This window comes from Malaclemys terrapin, chromosome 19 (genome assembly GCF_027887155.1).
Source record: "Malaclemys terrapin pileata isolate rMalTer1 chromosome 19, rMalTer1.hap1, whole genome shotgun sequence".
NCBI classification, from domain to species: Eukaryota; Metazoa; Chordata; order Testudines; family Emydidae; genus Malaclemys; species Malaclemys terrapin.
In genome coordinates, this window is record NC_071523.1 from 17,422,620 (window position 1) to 17,446,629 (window position 24,010).

Consider the following 24,010-nt stretch of genomic DNA (forward strand, 5'->3'; position numbering starts at 1 on the left):
TGGCTCCTGAGACAGGTGCCGGCTGGGACTAACCTCCACAGAAACACTGGGAGGCGGCTGTTCTGCTCAGGGGCAGATTTCAGCCTTCTGCCCAGTCACAACCCCTGAGCCATTCTGTCCCCCTGTGGCTATTTAAAAAAAAGTTTCACATAAAAACTTAGCCTGATAACTTCTTCAAAGCAGGCAGCTTTCTGTCTCGATGCCAAACGATGGCTTCTTTTCCTGAGGAAGAGAAGGGCGTGGTGGAAGGGGAAGGACTGCAGACTTTCTGGTGAACGCTGCAGTCTTGAAAAATGTTTTCACAGTCTGGTGCTACAATAACAAATGGTGGGGCTGATTCCAGGGATGGCTTGGCTTGATTGGCAGGGCATGGGAAGAGGGCAGTGGAACCCCTGAACCACCTGCCATTTAGCACCAGATTCTTCTCTTGCTTTGGTGTAAATCGGGAGGAATTCCAGGGATCTTTGCTGGAATTTCAGTAGGGAACTGGAAGGGTGGTCTTGGATTGGGACTTGGCAGAAGAACTGCACTCTGCCACAGACTCCCTCTATTGACCTCAAGCACATGAATCCGACGAAGTGGGTATTCACCCACGAAAGCTCATGCTCCAATACGTCTGTTAGTCTATAAGGTGCCACAGGACTCTTTGCTGCTCAAGTACATTGCTTCCCCTCTCGGTGCCTCAGTTTCCCATCTATAAGATGGGGATACTTATTCTTCCCTACCTCATGAGGTGGTTATGACAATAAAGTCATTAATGCTACCAAGGTGCCCAGATGCAATGCTGCTGGGAACCACAGAAAAGCCTAGACAAAAAATTAGATCAGACCCCTGGAGCTTGTGAGGAGAAGGGGAGAAGATTTGAGGACAGCATGTTCTGAATGACTCAAGAGATGACATAAGCACTTGTGTATCCCCAGAGTGATCATCTGGTGGATCCAGGCTTTAATTTCTTTCCTTTTTTTTTCTGGCCCACGTGTCAGAGAGGCAGACGCAGGTAAGTAAGAAATTAGCATAAAAGGGACGGTCTGCTGGGAGGAGGAGGGAGGGATCTCTAATATGTTCGTGTGGAAGGCAGGGTTTGGTCCCCAGTTTGTGCATGGCCTGTATATGAAATGAATGGGAGAAAATATTTCCACTAAGCATACATTTCTGCAGGTCAAAACATGCCAGCTTTGGGGCCCAGCCCTGCAGATCCTTTTTTCTGGGGTGGTGCTGCTGAAACCAGCAGCATGTGGAAGGACTGCTCGCTTGGTCCTTATGGTGTGGGGACTTTGAACAATGGGAAGCCCGTGTTCTGGTGAAGCCCAAAACTGAGTGAGCTGGGGAGGCAAAGGGTCCAGTCTTGTTCCCATCGAAGCCAACAAGAGATCTCCACTAACTCCTCAGGGTGAGGATTGAGACACCCCTCTTTAGCAGTCACTTTAGTGTGGAACAGCTGGCTGCAGACTTTGACCCAAAGAGGAGACCTTAGTAGCCTGAATCTTCAGGTTTCAAATGCCCAACTTGCATGGAAGCCTCAGTTTGAGTCTCTGGTGCATCATACAATTCAGTTTCTCCCCGCTGGGGTGTTGACAGTGAGTGGCAGCCTGGGAGCTGCTCTGCTGCATTATATGTGGATAGGAGGAACAGTCCCAATACCTTTTATAAGAGCAGGACTTTGGCTGGCAGTCCTTAGCCTCCTCCCCAATGCTGTGCCTTGGCCACTAGCTGCTCCCCGGGGGTGGTTTACGTGCGTGCTTGGAGATGAAAGTTGCTGTATACAAGTAAAAATCCTAAGGTCTTTGCTGTCCTGACAACCTAGCAGGGCTGTTCTGCTGGCTCCCTTAGGAATCCTGGGGGTTCCAGCTTGTATGCCTTCCTCGAAATTCTCCCAGTAAATTAACTTTTTTTTTTTTTTTTTTTTAATTGGCAATGGCAGGCACGCCTGGCTTTTTAATGAGGTGTGTGGCGGCATCTGCTGGGGCGTGTATGGACAGAGTATGGTGGGGTGGGGGAGGCCCCTGGGCAGCATACCAGTCACCTGGAAAAGACTCCTGCAAGGGTGGGGAGCTCTGAAGCGCCACCCACTACAGGGAGGCTCCCCCACAACCTCTGATGGGCTCTTGCCCTGTAAATGCTAAAATCAGGAGCGAGAGGGAAGGGATAGCATAGCCCTGCTAGGCACCCACAGATGCCTGTTAGCAAAAGGGCCAACGGTGGCAGGGTCTGTAAAGATTTAGACCCGAGGCTTTAAAAGATGCTTAAGGGATTTGGACACCCAGTTTCTATTACAATTGGGCGTCCAGTTCCCACAAGCAGTTTACAAATCTCAGCCTTCGCTTTTGAACAGGCTGCTGATTAGCATTGGGGCTGGCGCTGGGGCCCTCTAGAGCAGAAAGCATGAATCTCTACAGACTGAGCTTAAGAGCTAGGTCCTGTGGATCATGTGCAGAGCAGGGATATATAACACACACTGGCTAGTGGGTTACCTACTCCCCCTGGGTAGAGGAAGCTCCTCCCCAGCATCCAGGTCCAACAGAAGTAGGAACCACTGCAAGCCTTCGCTTAAGTGATGGCCACATCTCGGTTGACACACCGGCGATTGCACTGGGGATCTCCAGACTAAAAGCATGAGCGGCTGAACTAAAGCGTGGGACTCTGCAGTGGGGGCTGTAATCGACTTGTATCCTCGGTGTATTTAGCACAGAAAGGGACGCATGATGCACACCGACCATTGTGCTACATTAGCTTGTGTGTATCCACAACAAGGTAACAGGCATGGAGATAGATAGGGTGGGAAGCAGGATTGGCTGTAGAGGGATGGGGCAGCTATGGAGATGAGATGCTCATAAGGGGTCAAGTCCTCCATCTCTGATGCTATGGGACACTGCTTGGGAGCAGCAGAAGCCAAGTCCAGCCCTGTCAAACAAAACAGCTAGCAGAGCTGAGTCCAAAAGATGCAACCCAGCATGCTGCTGTCACAGTGCTGAGCAGATACTAAACTAGAAAGGAGAAGTGAAAGACAAGGCCACATGAAGGAGCAGTCTGCTGGAGGAAAACTACTTAGTCATCTCCATCCTGGCTGTGCATAATAATAATCAGGCAAGGAGAGGGTGACCCTAGAACTGTGTGTGGTCTCCCCTGCTTACCACATGTCTGCCTTGGGCTGGTGCCCCAGGGTGTGGTGTTTTTGCTATGCCCTCATTCTGGCTTGGCGATCCTCTCTGTCTGGTTCCCTGGCCTTGACCTTCCCTCCCACTCTACAGAGCTGCGTCTCTGGCTCTGCCTTCCTGGGACTCACCAGCTCAGCTCTGCAGCTCCCCAGCCTCTGCGGTTCAGAGTGCACAGCCTCAAAGGTCTCCGTCCAACTTGGGCTTCTTCACTGAAACCACACAGCGGGGCTCCAGCGGGACTAGCCTACCAGAGGGAACTCCCCTGCCTTCCGGGCCTCTCTCCGCATTTATTCAGTCGCTGTCTTTATTTTGTATTTTAGCAAGTGGGAACTGCATCTTCCCTCAGTTTGAGCCCTGCCAAGCATGCAAGCCACTGGGCCAGCTGGGAGATGATATGCTTTATTATCTCATTGTAAATCCCTTTCAACCACTGCTGCTCGAGGTTGGCTCAAAGATGAGAGAAACACTGAGTTCTTAGAGCTTCACTGTATTCCTCTATTTACTGTCATGTTTCTGGGCCAGCATCTGATCTCCGATATAAATCCGGAGTCACTCCTTTTAAAATCAGCAGGAATTGTGGTCCCTTGCCCTATCTGAAAGTCAAGCCCATTATTCAAGTGTCTGATATAAATTTCGGGGTGTAACGTTAGAACCCAGGGTTGACACTTTTGCAGGAAGGACCTTAGATTTAGGTTATGTTCTTTAAATAAATACATTATCATTCAAAAACTGAATATGTCTAGAAATACTTGCATGTGTTTTTGTTTTAAATTTAAATTAAAGCCGCCTTTAAAAAATAAATTTAAACTCTCCTTTGCATTGTTCTGAAGCACAGCACTATAGGATTGTCCGAGCATTCGGGCACCAGAAGGAGGCACTTAATGTCGTTGATTAACTTAGTTTCACCAGTGGAGACCAGTGAAGGTGCAAAAAAAGTAAGCCTCAGTGGGGAAAAGTGACTTATCTTCTTCCCCCTCAATGTTCTAATCGCACAAACTAAGTGGGGACTAAATCTATGTTGGGGATGGGTGGACTCTGTCCTCAATGAGTTTTTGCTTTGTACACACTACTTGTTTGCTGGATTGCACTAAAATTAAAGATGCTGATTTGCCTCTGCCACTGTTTGAGTGAAGTGAAGTGACGTGAAAGTAACTAAAATGTAGGGGACTCTTAGCTTTGGATGTGAGTGTGGTTGCTTTTCTAACTTCCTAAATGCTGGAGGGCTATATACACAAAAATCTTCACTAATCTCTGAGCTCAGTAGGTTATTGATCCCTACTGCAATACCAGCTGACTTCCCCTGCAGCCTGCCTGATGCAGCATGTGTGTTAGAAGACGCACCAGGAATGGCAGAAGGGGAACCCAGATGCAGTTCCTGCTGCACTTCCCACAAACTCTTTTCACTGTGCAGCAGTAATGAAACTGCAAGCGCTCAGAGCAGGTCACCAGAGTACACCAGGGACTGAGAGTACATGTCCGGGATAAGGTGTGCTCTTTGAGTAATTGGCTGGTGATTGGAAAAACTGTCTCGTGTTCTTACTGACAAAATGAGAACAGCAGGTGGCTGCAGTTAAAGAAAAAAATAGGATGAGTGTATTTTTGCTAAAGTTACATTTTTAGCCTGGTAACAATCAGTGTATTAAAAACCAAAAGCCTAGTTAAATATCTCTGAAAACTGGGCCAAAGTGTCTCAATGAAGCATTTCTTAGGGTCCGTTTTTTTCTATTAGTCAGACTTAATATTGAAGTTAATGCACATAGCTGAATTACTCTCCTCTTAGGTGGAGGTTGGTTTCCTGTTTTGATTATACCCAGTGACAACTAAGGCCCCAATTAGGCAAGGCACTGAAGCACCCAGGGTTGTGGCGTCACTGGGAATTTTAAAATAAAGATTGGGTGCTTTTCTAAAGATCAGCTCTAGGAATTATTTGAGGGAAGCTCTATGGCCTGTTATACAGGAGATCAGACAAGAGGATCACAGTGGTCCCTTCTGGCCTTGGAATCGATGTCTCTATGGAATCGGCTCAAGTCCCTTTTGATCTCATTTCTTTGCCTAATCAGGGCCTTGGCCTGCTAGATCCATCAGGCAGAGTCAGCGAGCAACAGGAAGGAAGGAAGCAAAACAGAGAGGCGGGATGGTCCTGAGTTAAAGCACTGGACTGGGGCTGCTGCTTTTAGCCCATCGAGGTGTAAACTCTTTGGGGCAAAGACAGTCCCTTGCTATGGGCCTAATCCAAAGCCTGGGGAAGTCAATCAGAGTCTTTCCGTTGAGTTCAATGGGCTTTGGATCAGGCCCGACAGGCTGGACTTTCCATCAGCACTTATGGACGGGGCTGCCACAGGCTGGGCGTTTTGCGAGATGCTCCTGTGCTGGGCAGCCCTGAGCCCACTGCTCAGACTCCATGTTGCACACATGGCCGAGCTGCTGGCAGGAGCCGTAGTTCCTCCCGCCACCTATGGATGTGCTGTGGAGCCCCGCTGAAGCTGGCAGCCCCCTGCCGGTATGCCTTCTTCCGGTTGTTGCCTGTGCTGAATCCAGAAGGAGGCAGCAGTGAGTGGCTGACAAGCAGGCAGAGATAGAAGGGAAGGGGGACTCAATATGAGCTCCACACTCCCCTAAACCCCCTGCCCTTCAGAGACTCCAGCCCCTGCCTGACATCTTGTCCCACAGAGAGAACTCAACCCCCTGCCTCCCAGATGGAGCCTAGAACCCCAGTTACCAGCACTCACCCACCTACTCTGACAGCATCCAGCCCTCCAGCTACCTCAGACACCAGAGCACTGAGCCCCTGCTAGCCCAGACCCCTGCCAGCACATCCCCAGATACCTCCCCACCTGCCCCAACCTCATAGCTGGCAACTTTTGTGCTGCTCCACATCCAGTCCAGCCCTACCATGGCTTGGGGCAGGACGTGTTTACCCTAAGCTCAAATTATGGCCACATACTAATTATTTGCAAATATGCAAATTAGAGAACTACATAATTGTCATAAAGTGTCATTTAACTAGCCAGATTTTTCAAACCCATTTAGCATCCACGAGCTTTCCTTGAGCACCTCAGGAGCTGTTGGGCTCTGAGCACGCCTGAAGTTCTGGCCCCTTCTTTTAGGTGCCTGTGGGGAGGTAAGCTCTTTTGAGAGAGCAGTTAGTTTGTGCTAGGTTCTGTACAGTCTCGGTTGGGGCTTCTAGCTACTACCACATAATGCAAATAATGAATAAACACTGATAAGAAGATCTGCTCCAGCAGAGGTTCCCAAAGGGCAGGCGGGGTAGGAAACTGCATATCTTTGCATTTCACTTTATTTTTACTTGTTTATTATTTGTAGTGCCCCAAAGCTCCAGTCAGGATTGGGGCCTCACTGGGCTATGTATTGTACAGGCCAGTCCCTGCCCCCCAAGAATGTACAGTCTAAACCGAGATATGTTATGATCTTTAGCTGCTCTGAGTGGCATCTCTACACGTCCCTTTTGCCTTTGTGCTTTCAGATGTCACCTGTCTTCCACCCCCTCTCCAGAGGCTGACCCTCTGTTTTATAAAATAGTTGCAAGATGCAGTCCTCTCCCTGATAACCTCTGTCTTCCTGATGAGCTGCACATCCGGTAGCAGAGAGGACTGGAGCTTATTGTTATGTTTGTGTGTGGAATGTTTCAGGCACAAATACATCCCTCTCCCCACTTGGGGAGATGGAAGGGGTTGGGACAGTGATGAAGGAAGATGCTCCCCAGTCACAGATTTGCAAGTGAACCAAAAGTGGAGGGCTGGATGGAATGAATTGCCTGTTAAATATGGAAAATGGAGTCTGCTTTTCCTTCTGGGCCTTTGGAATCTGTGGGTGGATTGGAACTGGCAGGCAGGGAGCAAACACCCACCCACCATAGGGTTGTGTGGTTCAGAAGTTTACAAGAGCATTTGTGTTCCAGGAGCTGCTGGCCTTGTAGCCAATAGGAAAAAAAAAGAGAGAGAGAGAGAGAGAGAGAGAAGAAAAAAACACTGTGGTGTTAGGGCCCTTCCTCTGAGATTTTCCCCCCCTCTGATTCTGCTTTCTCCAGCTAGAGGGCTGTCGAGCATGAGAGACCTGAATTGGTTGGAGGGGTGGTGGGAGTGTGTGTCAGGGGGATGTGTGTGTGAGATGATGTGTTTTTTTTTTTATATTTTTTTTTAACACACGTCCTGTTCACAGTCCTCCATCAGGGAGACAAGAGGCTTCAAAACCTGCTGTCACCTTACTCCAAAGTGAGAGCTCTCTCTACTCCCCAGGCCAATCTCCCCCTCACTACCTCCCCGCTTCTATTTAACTCTGCAAAGCCTCTGGGAGACAGACAAACTGAAGTTTTACTGTATTGTGAGCAGTGCGAATGCCAGCCTTTTAATGCCTAAACCTGTTAGGAAAAACTACAGCACTGAGCAATTTGATACTAATCCTTTCCCCTTCTCCAAAGCTGCTTGTCTGAGGATCTCAAAGTGTGTTACACCCATTCATGAACTAATCCTCCTTCTGAGACAGGGCAGGGTCACTATCCACACTTGCAGATAGAGAAACTGAAGCAAAGAATGAGGAAGGGACTTGCCCAGGGTCACCTACACCTACAACTTATAGGAGGACAGTGTTCACCCCATGACTTATCTTTTGGGAGGAACCAGGGAACTGCTCCTCCCACAACAAAACTGCTCCCTTGCAGTCAATATTTCCCCTCTCCTCAGCTGAATGATTCGGATCTCACCTTGACCCAGGTTTATAGCTGGCTGAGGTCAGAAGGAGCCTTTCCATTACTTCGCTGGGCTCTGGATCAGGCCCTGATGCTGTTTTTACACCACTGTATCTCCATTGGCCTCAATGGAATTGATTCTGATGTAGGGCCTGATTTTGCTGCTGTTAAAGTCAATCTCAGTTTTTGGGGACCTTAATGGGAGCAGGCTCTGTGAGAGTGAGATCAGGAGCAGGACATATATATTTGTTAACGGCCTCTCATATTAACCGCCTGAGACTTGTAAGTGGGATTGTCAAAAGAGTCTAAAGGCATTAGTGCCCAGACCCCATTACAAGTCTTTGGGAGATCAATGCCTAACTAACTCCCACACAGGCTCCAGCTTAATTTATTTATCAGCCTTTCTGTGACCATCAGTAGTCTAGGATCTCAGCAGCTCACAAACATGAATTGATTTTATCTTCTCAGCCTCCCTGGCCAAGCCCAGACTAAAGAATGTTGGGGCTTGTGCATTATGGAAATTGGGAAGCCTCCTCACCTTTCCTAAACTAGATAGCAATCCGCACCATTCCCCACAGAAAGCTCAGAGAGCTCCTCCCACCTCACATACACCCCAACAACCCTCCATCAGCTCCCACTTATCCCAGCAGCCCTGACGTACATCCCACTCACTTCAAACTCACCCCCCCAACACTGACCATTCACTCCAGAGCCCCTCAACAACTCATCCCAGCCCTTCACCCTAACCCCAGGATCTTCCCAGCCACTCATTGGTACCCCCTGGCTCAGCACTCTGCTCCTGTTCCAGGCTAGGGCGTCTCTTCCTGATCCCCCACTGTCCAGCACCTTCACTCTCTCCCTGCCTTGCACTCGCAGTCCTGCGCTGCCCAATCACTCCTCCTTTAAGACAGGGAGGTGGCCGGGCCAAACTGGAGTGAGTGGTGGTGTGACCTGGCACATGGGGTTGCAGTGCCACAGTGTTTTTTGTTTGTTTGTTTTTCCTGGTAGTCAGGGGCCCTGTGCACATGCAGCAACTGCACCCTGGTTAAGCCAGGCCTGCCTGCCCTCAGGGAGTTGGCATTACCCCCATTTTACAGATGAGGAAATGAGGCACAAAGAGATTAAATGACTTGCCCAAGGCAACAGGAAGTCCCTGGGAGATCTAGAAATAGAACCCAGATGTTCTGTGCCTTAGCCACTAGGTCATCCTCCATTTCCTTTGTATGGTCCTCTCTCTTCTAGGAATTCCAGTTAGCGTCAGCCTGACCACAAACAGCTCCTTACAGGATCCAATGGATAGCTGAGTAGCAGATACCATCTTGATTGGGAGGAGCCACCTCTCTTAAAATGAACCTTAGTTGTTGGGTTTTTGTTTTGTTTTTAAAACATACATTAACAAACCAGCTTCCAGAGCAAAGTGGCTTGTCCATTAATGAGTAAGTTTCCTTCTAAGCATATATTTTTTTCTCTTTAAAAGGATCAGGGACTCTATAGTTGGTTTTTGAATACATCTGGATTTTTCTCTTAGATCTTAATGTATCTAAAACCAGCTGGAATTACAATTAAATCTGTTGTAGGGTATTACTCTGTGTCCCACCAATGTAGCATCTGAGCACCTTCCATATAAAATCAATTCACTAGCAATGTTCCTAGCACTTCTCCCTTTTTGGGGTCAAAACTCTGCTTGGATAAGGGTCTTTCTTTATTCTTCAAATACAGAACACATTACGATTTGGAAGCAAAAGAACATGTGAGTGGATAGATCTCATGCATACTTCCTATTATCAGGAGGTAACAGACACAGTCAGTTTCAACCATGTCACATTGAATGTTGTATTTAAAAGAATATATTCTTAACCAGTGCCTTTATAGATCACTAGCAATACAGCCCAGAATTCTGCCAGTAAACTGTAAGCTTTTTTGCATGACGGACTGTTTTTTTTAATTGCATAAATGTACAGTACCTAGCACATTAGGGCCCTGGGTGCTGATTAGTACTTTTAGGTCCTATTATTATTTAATATTTGTATTGCAGTAGCACTTAAGAGCACCGGTCAAAGACCAGGACTGCCTTCTGTAGTGCATGAAGTGATATGACAGATGCTAGTCACATGAAGTTCTTTCCTTCTTTGCACTCCCTTTTCATACTTTAAACCCAGATGCTTCAACTGGTTACATGTGAATGGACCCCCTGGCCCCATCCCTGCTCATTCAAATTGCGCGATCAGAGCCCTCTTTTGTGCACATATTGCATTTTGCTACCACCAGAATAACAGTGACAACAATATAAGGTAGGGGCTGTAATTTTCAAATTTGTTTGTATATTGGCTCAAGCAATGGGGCTCTGAGCTGATTAACTTGTAGGCATTCCCACAATTATAAATGTTAAAATAATAATTAATAAAATGGTTGGACCAACGTAACAAAAAAAAAAAAAGATTGACAAGTGACTGAAACCTCTGGGATTGAGCTCTGGAAATTGTCAAATCAGACGGTAGTTGAATCCGGGGGAGGAGGGAGTGAATTCAAAATCTTAGTATCTACATAGAATTCCAAAGGGCATTGTGTTTCCCCAGCGCATTGATTGGTTTTTGGCCAGATTTCCTCCTATTTTTGTGTCTGCATTGATCCTTCAAATTTAACATATCCATTTGGACATTCATCTCTTCCCCCCTTCCCCCCAAATCTGCCTGCATCTATGTGTTGTGTTCTGTTTTATACTTAGATTGTAAGATCTTTGGGGCAGGAACGATATTTTTGCTTTGTGTTTTCACAGCACTTGGCACACCCAAGATTCTGGTCCCTAACTGGGGTTCCGAGGCTGTATAAAGCTTGTCATGCAGCCTCTTCTTGTCTGCACATTAGAGTTAGAGGAAAATGTTGATTTCTGATCCTTGTTTCTCTCTTTTTTTGGTTTTGAAACTTGTTTCTTATGTTTGTATTTTGAGTTGGTTGAAAAGCCAGTAAAAAAAGAGTTTTGATTGTTGAAAAATTTGAAATTTGGGCTGTGTAACTCATTGAAAAACCAGACACATTTCAACCAAAATTGTTTGCTTATTGAAAACAGATTTCTGTAGGAAAAGCCTTGAACTCTGGAGAATGTCTTCCAGTTCTTGTTTGTTTTCATAACAGCAAGAAACCCAAAGAGTCGTATCTTCCGGTAGGTTCTCCCAAACTAAGCAGGGCTGAATGGGGTCAGTGATTGCCTGGGAGACTTGTTAGGAAAATCTTGGTGCTGAAGGAAGTGGTGTTAGCGACTCAGTAGAGGGTGCTCTTTCCTGTGAGTCAGTGCACAGCAATCCTCCGGGTGGCTCTGCGGTCTTTCGCATGAGATGTGAAAGGGAGGTCCTCCATTAGTCATGGCCCTTAAAGATCCCAGGCTACCTTTATGACTGGACAAATGTAATTTTTCTGACCTAAAATACCCCTGCAGTTTCAGCTGAAAATGTATTTTCTCTCTTTGTTCTCCACTGTGTTTGTATTATAGCAGGCTCTGTCATGTAGTGTGTGTGTGTGTTCCATCTATACACGGTGTATTTGTGTTATGCATTTACATTGGGCATATGTTTTGCACTATGCATAAGTGTGTGTGTGTGTTTTGTTGTACTCATTACGTGTGTTTTGTGCACATTCCATGTATGAGTGTGTGTATTTTGTGCTTGTATTAGATGTACATGTTTTATGGTTGAAGACGTGTGTTACACATAAAATTTGTATTTGTATTACTTGTATACGTTAGTTGTATATCCTTGTGTTGCGTGCATGCGTGTGCGTATATTTTGTGTCAACGAGTGTACTTGTCTTGAATTACACACACGGTGTATGTATGTTTTGCAACTTTTGTGTTAATTGCATGTACCCTGTGTTTGTTGCATGTGCCTTGTGTGTATGTGCTTATGTCAGGCACACACTTTAAAAAAAAAAAAAAAACAACCCTCCACCACAGTAAATAATCAGGACAAAGCAGAAACAAAACCCACAGAGAAAAGCCCTCGCCCTCCCGCCCTCTTCCTTCCTCGCTGGCAGGTCTGTGAACCCAGCACTTTACTCTTCCCCAGCCCGGCTGCTCAGGGCTTGTCTGTGCGCTTGCCTTTGCAGAGAGGCTCCGCGGGGGGAGGCGGCCCCCGTTCCTGGAAGAGCCCAGCCTGGGGAGTTGGTCACATTCTTGGCTGGGATTCAATGACTGAGGCAGACACCAACAAACAGGGGAGGGGTGCGGGCGGGCGCGCGGGCGGGGGGGGGAGGGAGGGAGGAGTGAGCGCGAGGCTGCACGAGCTCCGCTCCGAGGCGCTCTCAGTCGCTGCTGGGGAGAGGAGCGGGGAGGATGAGCGCTCGCTGCCTGCAGCTCCCCGCAGCCCACTAGCAGAGAGAGCAAAGCAAAGCAAAGCAAGAACTGAACGCAAAGGAAACCTTCCCGGCCCAGCCAGGGGACCACACGGAAAAGGGGGGAGGGAGGAGCCCGCCTCTGTCTGCAGCCCCCCTCCGCCACGTTTTCTTTTTTTTGGAAGTGCAAAAGATTGCGGCCGGGGGCAGCTTTTAGGAAAAAAAAAATATTGCAACGTTTGATTTTTGTGTTGCACGGACCAAGCTTTATTTGTTGTTATAATTTTCTTCCCCGCCTGCCGCTTGGCTTCGGTGGAGATGGACAGCCGCGAGGCCGCCGCCGCAGAGCCGCAGCCCGCGCGCGTTTGAGCCCCCGGGGCTGGAGCGCGGCACAGACTTTCCTGGGGTTTTGTTTGGGGGAGGAAGGGGGGGTTGCTTTGTGCTGGGGGGTGGGGGCGTCCGGGAGAGCGCGTGCTGGAGGCGTGGGGGGTGGGCCCGGTGTGCTAGGGGGGAGGGTGGCCGGGGTGGGCGGCTCGACTCTCTGCTCCGCCGGGGCTTGTGCAAGTGCCCCCGAGCCGGGCACACGCGCCCCGCGGGCACACTCAGCGACAGCGGGGTTTGCGGCCGGCGGACCCCGGCGGCGAAGCAGGGCGGGCGGGGCGGTTTTCATGTGTTGGCCCCTGGTTTAGTGGAGTCACACCCGGGGCTTTTCTGTTTGTAGTTCTGGTTTTTGGTCGGGGCGGCGAGGGGCTGAGGGACTGAAAGATGGAGACTGTCAGTCGAAGCAGCTTCCAGCCGCATCCCGGGCTGCAGAAGACCTTGGAACAGTTTCATCTGAGCTCCATGAGCTCCCTGGGTGGCCCGGCCGCCTTCTCCGCCCGCTGGGCGCAGGAGATGTACAAGAAGGACAATGGCAAAGACCCGGCGGAGCCCGTCCTCCACCTGCCCCCCATCCAGCCCCCGCCGGTGATGCCGGGCCCCTTCTTCATGCCCTCGGACAGGTCCACGGAGCGCTGCGAGACCATCCTGGAAGGGGAGACCATCTCCTGCTTCGTGGTGGGTGGCGAGAAGCGGCTCTGTCTGCCCCAGATCCTGAACTCCGTGCTCAGGGACTTCTCCCTGCAGCAGATCAACTCGGTGTGCGACGAGCTGCACATCTACTGCTCCAGGTGCACGGCCGACCAGCTGGAGATCCTGAAAGTCATGGGCATCCTGCCCTTCTCGGCCCCTTCCTGCGGGCTCATCACCAAGACTGACGCCGAGAGGCTCTGCAATGCCTTGCTCTACGGGGGCACCTACCCGCCCCACTGCAAGAAGGAGTTCTCCAGCACCATCGAGCTGGAGCTCACCGAGAAGAGCTTCAAGGTGTACCACGAGTGCTTTGGGAAGTGCAAGGGACTCCTCGTGCCAGAGCTGTACAGCAACCCCAGCGCTGCCTGCATCCAGTGCTTGGACTGCAGGCTCATGTACCCGCCTCACAAATTTGTGGTCCACTCGCATAAATCCCTGGAGAACAGGACTTGCCACTGGGGCTTTGACTCGGCTAACTGGAGGTCCTATATCCTCCTCAGCCAGGATTACACCGGGAAAGAGGAGAAAGCAAGACTGGGCCAGTTCTTGGATGAAATGAAAGAGAAATTTGACTACAGCAACAAATACAAGAGAAAAGCACCCAGGGTAAGTAGCACCTGATTTTTGGGGATGAGGGGTGGGGACATTCGCCTACAGTTTCAGGGATCTTCCGATAAACCAGCTTTGGTGGCCCCTTTCCCTTGAAAGGCATGCAGCGGTCCAACCATGCTGTGAAATCAAACCCAGTGGGTTGGTGTGGAAGAGAATTCTTAGAAACTACACTTTGCTTTCTTGAAGGCTTAAATTGTTCTTTTTCTTGGTGGCTTTTAGGTTTTACTTAAAATACTTCTACTTTTCTATGTCTTCTTTGAATTGTACATTAGGGGCCTGATCCTGTTGCCCTTGCTCACCCCCATACTTTCACTGGGAGACAGGCCAGGACTTTGGGATCGGAGCCTGAATGGTGAAGCATGAAAGCTGGGGCAAGGACAAATAACAAGAACAAACTACTCTTTACAGAAATGCATACAACTCCCCTCCTGATGTATGTCTTAATAAATTGAACAGGTCTGGGAACAGAGATGAAATGATCTCCAAGCCTAGATGGGAATGAAATGTGACTGGTTAGAGGGGTCCATAGGAAAATTTCTGACAATAGGTCAGTATACTAGTAGCATGCATTAGCGACTGGTGTATGACCCGAGAAGACTGTGCACATTGTCTGAATCCTATGACCAGACTGGGTTTTGTGTATTGGATTTTGTATACATCCAGTAAATGAATCTGTCTAGAGCCAACTGCAGCAGCCTCTAAGATACGCCATGCGGTGTTAACTCTGCCCATCCCGACTGCTAAACCACATTTATTTTAGGTGGCCTTTTTTTTTTTTTCAGTCTGAGCAGCCTGAATTCCCAGCGTGTGGGTGGGTGGCAGGCCGTGGTGGCCCCTGGCACCAGGCCTGATCAATGGGCAGCAATGCCACAGGGCCCTGAGAACTTCCTCGCAGACACCAGGATGTCTGGCTAACTGGCGGTGGTGTAATTGGCTGTGGGATGAGCAGCACACTGTCCGCCCCCCTTATCCCCCCCACCTCCCCAAAAAAAAGCAAACAGGAAAAGTCGAGTTAACTCCTTCTACTGCACTGGCTTGTTGGATGGATTTTGTCTCATTTTGTTGGGGATTTTTAGTTGCTGGAGTTGCAGGGTGCACAATGCTAGGGACAAACCCAAAGAGAAGCATTTAAAGCTTGTTGTGAATGGGCAGGGAGATTCTCATCACTTCCGAAATGCTTGTTTTAAACACTCTCTCTCTTTAACTTTCTTTTTTAAATACCCAGACTTATGAAGCGCTGTGCACACAAAGCTGCACCTAGCCCAGCTATCTTTGGGAGGCCCAGTTAATTCAGCTTCTTGCCTCTAGCTTTTCTTTCTTTTTTCAAATCAGTAACTAGACTCCTCCTCCCTCTAGTTCCTCAAATTCCCCTCCCCAGAGTTGGAGGGTCAGAGCCATTGTGGCAGTGTTGTGCTGTAATGAGCCACATTATCGCCATAGTTGGAGGTGGATGTGTTTTTAATGGCTTGTCTGTCCGCTGCTAATCATGCGCTAAGATGGCATGGTGGGATTGACTGTCTACTGATGTGTGGGGACAGGAGGGTGTGAGGTTGTGAGGCTGGGGAAGCAGGATTTTTGGGGTGAAGCGAAAACCTTGCTGTGATTGTGGCATCCTGCCCAGACCACCTCTCCCCACTTCCCTTTCCTACTCTCAGAAAGGTGTGTTTTGAATATTACCTGGGTCACATATTGGTTGATTCCCTCCCTATTTCCATAGCTGACCCCTTTCACTTGATGAATTTCAAACCTTAAGTGGTGTCATTTTTTTGTTTCTCACAATGGTTTTTATGGAGTTTTACCCTGTTTTTAGCAATATCCAGAACGCTTGACTGGAGCTAGGTGGAGGAGTCAGGGCAAGTTTAGACACAAGGAGCAACATTTTTCAAAAGAGGTTACTGAGCTTGGGGTGCTTTGATTTATTGATTTTTTTTCTTTTCTTTTTAGGGGTGGAGCCCAACTTGAGATCCCACCCCAAAAGGGACTACACTTTCTCAGAAAGCGCTGAGCACTCCTGGCTTCAGATGAGGCCGTGGGAAAGGTGCACAGCACCTCTCACAAATCAGGATCAAGGAGGCTCAAGTTGGGCACCTAAAAATTGTGGCATCAAAAACATTAAATAATCAGTGGCTACTTTGGAACATTTTGCCAAAATGCATTTATGCGATGAAATTCCCAGGGTGTTGGCTTTCAAAATGCAATATTGTAAGGGGTGGGTGGTGTCCGTGTGTTCTGGGGATAGGGTGGGGAAGGGGGAATGTTTTATCTCAGTTCCTGTGCAGAACTGGGCTAAGTTTCAAGGCTTTTGAGTTGGCTTCAGGGCTCCTGTATAAATACAGCGCAGTCTTGAAGAGACCCTGTCAACAACTTACCTGGCAGACCAGACAGAGTTTTGGAATTGCCTTAGCTCACTTATGTTTCCTTTTTCTCCAGCCTTTTTCCATCAGATGTAGCCAAGGGGATATCATATGTTAAGGTCGTTTGTGTTGTAGCAGCGTTTGCAGATAATTATGGAGAGATTCAGTCTGGCTCAAGGGCTGCTAGACTGCGGCCAGAGGCAAATAACGGTGCAGTAAATTTTAGGTCACCAGCAAGGAAATGAAAGGAAGATCCTGCCTCTGGCTCTGTGTGGTTGTGTTTATCACTGTCTACCTGCTGTTTGTGTGTCTCTCTGGCTGTGTGTCTGGTGCTTGTTTGTGGATAAAAGTGTGAAGTGTGTGTGTGTGCTTGTCACTTTGTTTTGTCATATCCATTTGTGTACATATGCGTGTGTCATGTGTACCTTCTTTTGTGATTTGTTTGAATTACTTTGTCTCAGTTTTATGATGGGTCTGTGGATATATGTGTTGGTCTGAGTACTGCGTGTCTGTGGGGTGTCTGCGGGTGGAGGTATCTCTGCCGCTCTGTCAACATGACTGTATGAAGTGCGCCATGTGTCTGTCTGTGTGTGATTGTGCAAGGTGTGGTGTCTGTGGTTTTGCTCCTCCCAGGAGTGGCTTGGTCTAGAGCTGCAGTGCAGGTGAAAGCCTCATGCAGGGGACAGTGGGTTAAAGCCACAGATTTGAGGAAGCTCTGAACTCTGCAGCACAGCAGAGCAAGTCCCTCCGACTCTGTCACTTTTCTTCCTTCCCTTTTCTTTTTAGTTTTATTCCTTTTTATTTCCTTAATCTCAGGTCTGTTTTCCCTCTGCATTGACCTGTGAGCTTCTTCACTTCCACTCCACCCTTAACCTTCACCTTCCCACCACTTCCCAGAGCTTCCTCTTTTCTTGAGCGCTTTCCTGTTTCCCCTCAGCCTTTGCCCTTGTCCTAGTCCCTCCCCTTCTGCCTCTCCTTGTCACCTGGATTCTCCCCCTCTGCCCCTGCTCTCCCACTTCCCCCTGGCATTGTTTTCTGTTCTCCCTGCTCCTTTCCTGGTCTCCTGCTGCTTCCTCTGGTTTTATGTGTGAGTGTGTCCTATTCTCTTCTACTATTCTCCATTAGTTTGTTCCCTCTCCCTTCTCTCCCACTGTGTCTGGAGTGGAGCTATTCAAAGCACGGCCACCAAGTTCTGGGTTGTGTGTCCTAAGATTTAAAAACTTCCAGAACTGCAAAAATGGGTCCCATAAATTGAGAGCCATGGTTTCTTTTGGTATAGTTGAATAGAATGATAGAAACATAGGACTGGAAGGGACCTTGATAGGCTGTCTTGTCCAGTGCCCTCCACAGAGGCAGCACTAAGTATTATCTAGACCATCCCTGGCAGGTGTTTGTCTTACCTGTTCTTGCAAATGTCCAAGGACAGAGATTTCGCAACTTCCCTCGGTAATTTGTCCCAATACTTTAGGAAGTTTTTCCTAATGTCCAACCTTAATCTCCCTTGCTGCAATTTAAGCCCATTGCTTCTTGTTCTATCTTTAGTGGCTAAGGAGAACAATTTATCACTCTCCTTTTTATATCAGCCTTTTATGTACTTGGAGTCTGTTATCATGTCCCCCCTCAGTCTTCTCTTCTCCAAACTAAATAAAACCCATTTTTTTCATCTTTCCACATAGGTCACGTTTTCTAGACCTTTAATTATATTTGTTGCTCTCCTCAGAATTTTTCCCCCTCCAGTTTGTCCACATCTTTCCTGAAGGGGGATGCCCAGAACTGGACACAGTACTTCAGTTGGCCAGTATAGACCAGGCCTGGATCGCCATTCCCATCTCTCCGGCTCCATGGCTGATGCCCCTGCTCCATCCTGGTGTGCTGTCTGTCTGCTTTCTGCATGCCAACATGTCTCCAAAGTGTCTGAGCTACTAAAGCCTCAAAAGAGGGCTTTTAAGCTTTTTTGATTGGTGGGCAGTCTCCAGTAGAACAATGTGGGATCCTGTCCCCCTGCCCCATAACATTTTCTGCGGGTCACTGAACTGAGCACAGCCTGATCATGCTTTAATATCCCCCTCCCCTTCCATTTCAGAGCTAGACATTTTTTTTTTTTTTTTTTTAGCAAAACGACATAGAATTGGAGACTGGGGGATAAGAGAATTCCGTGCACACACCCACACACACCAGCGCTGCAGTGTTCCCATGGCTCAGGTCCCAGCATTTCTATGAAGTCGCTGTGAGCTAGAAGTAGCATTCTGGGTATTGACATGTAAATGAGCACAGTAGGCCTTCCACTTTATTTAGCAGATCCTCCAAATCCAGTGCTGCTGCCACATCACGGAGCTTTCTCAGCTGGAGTAAGGTTTAGCCAGGTCAAGTGTGCAGCCAAATCAAAGGACAGAAATTATTCACGGTGAAATAATGCAGCTCTGAGTGACATTGTAAGATAGCTGTGGCCACTTAAGTACTTCACAGCTGTCATTGTACTGCACACTACGGCCACCCAGAACTTCACAGTGGCAGCAGGGATAAAATCCAGATCCTTCTGCTCCACTGGTGCAGGTCCCTGCTACCTAAAGAGGAATCTCTTTCAGTTGCTAGGAATATATGGCCTGTGACATCCACTGTAGAGAACTTGTGGATCTGCCCAGGCAGTGGCATCCAAACTACTATCTAGTCCAGGGGTCGGCAACGTTTGGCACGCGGCTCGCCAGGGTAAGCACCTAGCGGGCTGGGCCAGTTTATTTACCTGCTGACGTGGCAGGTTCGGCCGATCGCGGCCCCCACTGGCTGCGGTTCGCCGTCCTGGGCCAATGGGGGCGGCGGGAAGCCGCGGCCAGCTCATCCCTCGCCCGTGCCGCTTCTCGCCGCCCCCATTGGCCCGGGACGGCGAACCGCGGCCAGTGGGGGCCGTGATAGGCCGAACCTGCCGCATCAGAAGGTAAATAAACTGGCCCGGCCTGCTAGGGTGCTTACCCTGGCGAGCCGCGTGCCAAACGTTGCCGACCCCTGATCTAGTCCATCACTAAATGGATTAGATAAAAGTCAATGGGGAATTCTGCCTGCCTAAAGACTGCAGGATCAGGCCCATTATTATTATATATAGCACTGAAATGACTCATTACATTATCTGACTATTAAAATTTTTATTTGAAAATCTTCAATAAAAACCAAGATGGCCACCAAAGCAGAAACCAGCAATGGCTTGGAGCAACAGCTTAAGCTTGGTATCATTTTACGGCTCAGAAGCTAAGCTCCAAGAATGATACCAAGCTTAAAGCAAAATCCTGTGTGTTTGCGGAGATGTCCATGTTTTAAGCAGGCATCAGCTATTTCCCCCCCCCCAGGAGTGGAATCTGATTTACAGATGTTGTGGATTGAGAAGTAAGGAGTGTGTGCGCGTGTGAATATCTTGCAAATAATGAAATGAGGCTTCTGAGCCGACTTCTGCTCTCAGTTGCTGTGAATTAGTTCACCCTGATAGAAGTCACTGAAGTTAGACCTCTGGTATTTTTTTAGGCAGGGATTTTGGGTGCCTAACTCCCTTCCTTCTGCTCTTTGAAAAATCCCAACGTTAGAACGGCAAACATTTGTTCTCCCTGTGGCCTATTCTGAGTCACCATTTTTGTGGCTCATGGACTCAGGACTTGGACCTGTCCAAGGCTTCAGTACACTTTTGGGACAAAGTTAAACACAGTTTGGTCTTGACTACATTGCAGGGACCTAATATCTGAACTGCTCCTTAGGATTTGAACATGGTGTTGCTAGCAGGGGTCTAACTTGATCGTAAGGGCATATTTTTGTTTCTTGGGGTCTGTGTTTAGATTGGTGTTACAAAAGCATGCTGTACACTATCTGGAGGTGTCTATAGTAGGTTTCAGAGCATGTCTAGACAACACAGTGGTTAAAATGCTGGCAGTTGCTTGCACTTTATCTGTGCTACATCTTTCACCATTGCTAGAACGGTGAGAAGTTTTAAGCTAACCCTAGTATTGACGAGATCATGTTTTGGCTAGCGTGGTTCTTAGGAATAAAAAATCCGTGTCTGCTCTGACTGGGAAAACCATGCTATAGGACATTTCAAGTGGCAATGTTGTTTTGACACAGTTGTAGTTAGCATGGTCCTGATTCCAGTTTGAAGAGGACCTCTGTCACAACTCCGCACAGTCAAAAATTGTGCATGTCTGCAGCACTAACAGTGTGATGTGTCTGATGGTGGGAATTTGCACTGGTGGCTTGGCACATGCTCTGGCTAGATATCACACACAAAAATCCATCTCAAAGTGTATCATTCAGACCCAGTTCTGTCTAAGCCAGGTTTAATTCTTCTTTTCAAAGACAGTAGCAAGCTTTGGGCTTAACAGTATAGTACTTTGCCCAGATGCAACTCCGGTTGAAGTCAATGGGAATTGTATCATTTTCTCCGATGGGAGGATTTAGCCTTAGAGGCCCTATCTCTGAGCTCTTGGAAAAGAAAAATTGTTAAGGAATGAACACTGGTGACTTATATAACACTGCTTTCTAGTTAGTGTAGTTATAGAATACTAGCAGTCAATAGGACCACTCTATTTTGGTTGAGTGGCTGCACAAGGCACATAAATCAAATTGACCTCCAGATAAAGAAGCATTATCTAAAAAAGTAATAGTTTAGCATGTTTGTGTTTGAACTTGTGGACGTCATTATTAAATGAAATGTATTTGACTATTAACAAACATAACATCTGTTGTTGTTTTTTAATGCATTTTTAAAAATATTTTCTGAATTTGGGCAGTAAACATTGACATTTTGGGGCACAAAATCTTTGCATTTCATTCTGCTGCTCTAGGCTAAAAGGTAAACAGTAGTCTTCAGTCTGCAAAGAGATTGGAAAATAACGGGATTGAGTTGATACTGCGTTATTTTACCTTGGAAAATTATTATTGAAGTGCATAGAATTCAGTATGGGCAATGGTGATTGCTCAATGAAGATATACTGTGTTCTCCCTCCACTGCTTAGCTCCTTAAATTTTTTTTTGCAAAGATTTAAAAGATTATTAAAGATTTTAAAGATTATAGCTTTAAAAAAATCCCAAGTCTCTGTAACATAAGGATAGTTTGGGGCTAGTTCTGCAGTTCTCACTCAAGCAGTCAGCAGACAAAGTAACTGAAGCCTATTTGCCCACAAACCACAGAAATACTGTAGTTGTATCAAACTCCTTCCTGTACTTTGACTGGCTGTTGAGCCATCCTAGAGTGTGGTCCTAGAGTCATGGGGGCAGATTTTGATCTAATTACACCCATGTGAATCCAGAGTAGCTCCGCTGAAGTCAATAGAGTTATTCTGGATTTACACTGGTATTCAATAGCTACATCTGAGAGCAGAATCTGGAGCTGTGTTATTACTTTAGTATATCTGCTTTGGGAAATGCAGATCAAAATTGGTTTCATTTTCAGAAGTGCGCTATGGGTCTGCTCCTGAAAACACTTACTAAAGGTAAAGGGATGGATTAGTGCTTACTGCTGTAAATTGTCCCTCTGTCCTCATACAGAAAGGACAATGTCACATGCAGGAATTGGGATTTAAGATTGCTGTTAGGTGTCTAGATTTTAGTGGTTAAATAGGGATTTTTGGAGCCTAGCAAATCTCCCCTCAAAAGCTGGAGTAAGGGCCATACTTTTTCCAGTACTAATGTAGATACCATAAACTTGCATGCAAATGGCATCAAATATAGTTTTATAATTCGTTGGAATGGGCTTGTTTTTAATTATGGGGAAGCCTGCTGGCTGATGGACACTGGCCTTTCCGCACTGAGCTAAGTGTGTTGGTTTTACTTGTTCTTGGATGAGAGAACAAAAACACAGATTGATACGAAGTTGGGCCCCATTCCTGCCACTGTTCTGTAATGGAACTCCCCTTGAAACCAATGGGAATTCCCATGAGTGAAGCTCTTGTCATTGGCTCAGTCAATGGTTGGCTGCTATCTCGTCTAATCGGGCTTTTCCAGGCCGAGGATGTAGTATTAAAGCGACAAGCTGTATAATCCCCTTTTCTGCTAAATAAGGACCTGATCCCGTAGCTCTTTTTTACACTGAGTAGTCCCAGCAATCCCATATTACGTGCATAAGTAATTGTTGCAGCATTATACCTTAGGCTCAGAGTAAACAATGACCTGTCCTTGTTGTGTACTGATTTATGTGCCGGTACCTTTTCACATGCTTTGTGGAGAATAGGATCTCTTCTTAGTTTTCTTTTCTTTTCAGTAATGTTTCTTTTGCTTCAGAATGTGTGGTATGCTCACCCCTTTTCTTGCAAGCAAGATTGCTGGGTTGTTAACATTTTTATTTATTCATTTTTAATAGTGTGGCCATGTATGTCCTCCATTTTGCCCTGTGGAGGATTTAGGTGGTATGCTAGGAAGACTTGCACCTCTGTACCTTTGTTCTTTAGCCTCTGCTCAGCCTCAGTCAGTGGTATCAGTTTAAAGAATAAGGTCATTCACTTGGATTGGTTCTTGATTTCTCAAGCCCTTTTCACCAGCCAGTTTGTGTAATGTCTGTCTGAAACGTTGAGTAAGGGCATTGAAATAGCAGACAGGATATCGAGTGTTAGGAAGTCTGGGTTAAGTATAACAGAGACTTTTTTGGCTGGCGCAGAGGGAGCAGTCCCTCCAGCTCAATTACAGAGCAGTCGCTCTGGAAGCTGGAGTCTCTGGTTTTAGCCCCCATGGTGGCCACCCTCCCCACATATAATTGTGTGTGTGTGTGTTGTTCTCTGCTAGGGTTGTGTCTGCATTTCCTTATGCAGATTACTGTTCTCTGGGTGGCACTGAAATTGTTACACAAGCTGTAATAATGTCTCTCTTTCTAAGGATTGCATAAGTTTAGGATGATTTCTCCACTGGGAGAATTATGCAAGTTTAAACTGAAATGTATTTAGAAAGCTTTGTGTGTTTGTTTTCTGACTTGTAATGCAGAGGATGATTTATTTGCATCTTTAATTGGACAACATCTGCTGGCGTTGGGAGGGAAAACTGTTCCATGTCTTTTCACTGCTATAACCCTCATTCTCCCATGAACGCTTTCCCCACCCCCAATTGAATTCCATCGTTCACTGCATTATGTCTACCATAGACCCTGAGTATGTGTAGAACAGACCCTAATACCCAGGCAAAGTCAAGTGGGCTAATAGATTGGAGGCTTCTCTGGGCAGGGACCTCTTCTTTTTCACAGCGTGTCTGTATAGCTGCAGTACATGTCAACGGTGCTGTTAAAATCATAAATAACACCACCACGTGGTTTTTCTCAGTCTTTGGATTTTTCTGCTGTGATGCGGAAGTTGTTGCCTTTATTACTGGTGTTAGCCAGAAGAGACCAGTGAATGAGGCTTCTCATCCTGTAAATAATGAAAGGTCTTGGAGTGACTTCTGCAATACTCCTTTGATTAGTGGAAAACTGTCTTGTTCGTTTTCATTGGACTGCAAACCTTTCATGCCACTTGGTGCAGAGATGCAGGTTGGGGAAGAAAACCTCCAACCAGCACTTGGCTTCATAGAATATTAGGGTTGGAAGAGACCTCAGGAGGTCATCTTGTCCAATCCCCTGCTCAAAGCAGGACCAACACCAACTAAATCATCCCGGCCAGAAACTTCTAAGGATGGAGATTCCACCACTTCCCTAAGTAACCCATTCCATGCTTCGTCACCCTCCTAGTGAAACAGTGGTTCCTCATATCCAACCTAGATCTCCCCCACTGCAACTTGAGACCATTGCTCCTTGTTCTGTCAGACAGAGTTCTGTTGAGAGATAAAGTTCTATTGCT

The 24,010-nt window shown here is 47.2% G+C and overlaps 1 protein-coding gene across 2 annotated transcripts in view; it reads left to right on the forward strand.

Moving 5' to 3' along the window:
• The first annotated feature begins 12,708 nt into the window (after positions 1-12,708).
• Positions 12,709-24,010, forward strand: part of SKI (SKI proto-oncogene) — a 143,742-nt gene continuing 132,440 nt past the window's right edge. For both annotated transcript variants that reach the window (XM_054009108.1, XM_054009109.1), the window contains exon 1: positions 12,709-13,860. In XM_054009108.1, the coding sequence (XP_053865083.1) occupies positions 12,949-13,860 (912 nt within the window). In that variant the 5' untranslated portion in view covers positions 12,709-12,948. The remainder of the gene's footprint in view (positions 13,861-24,010) is intronic.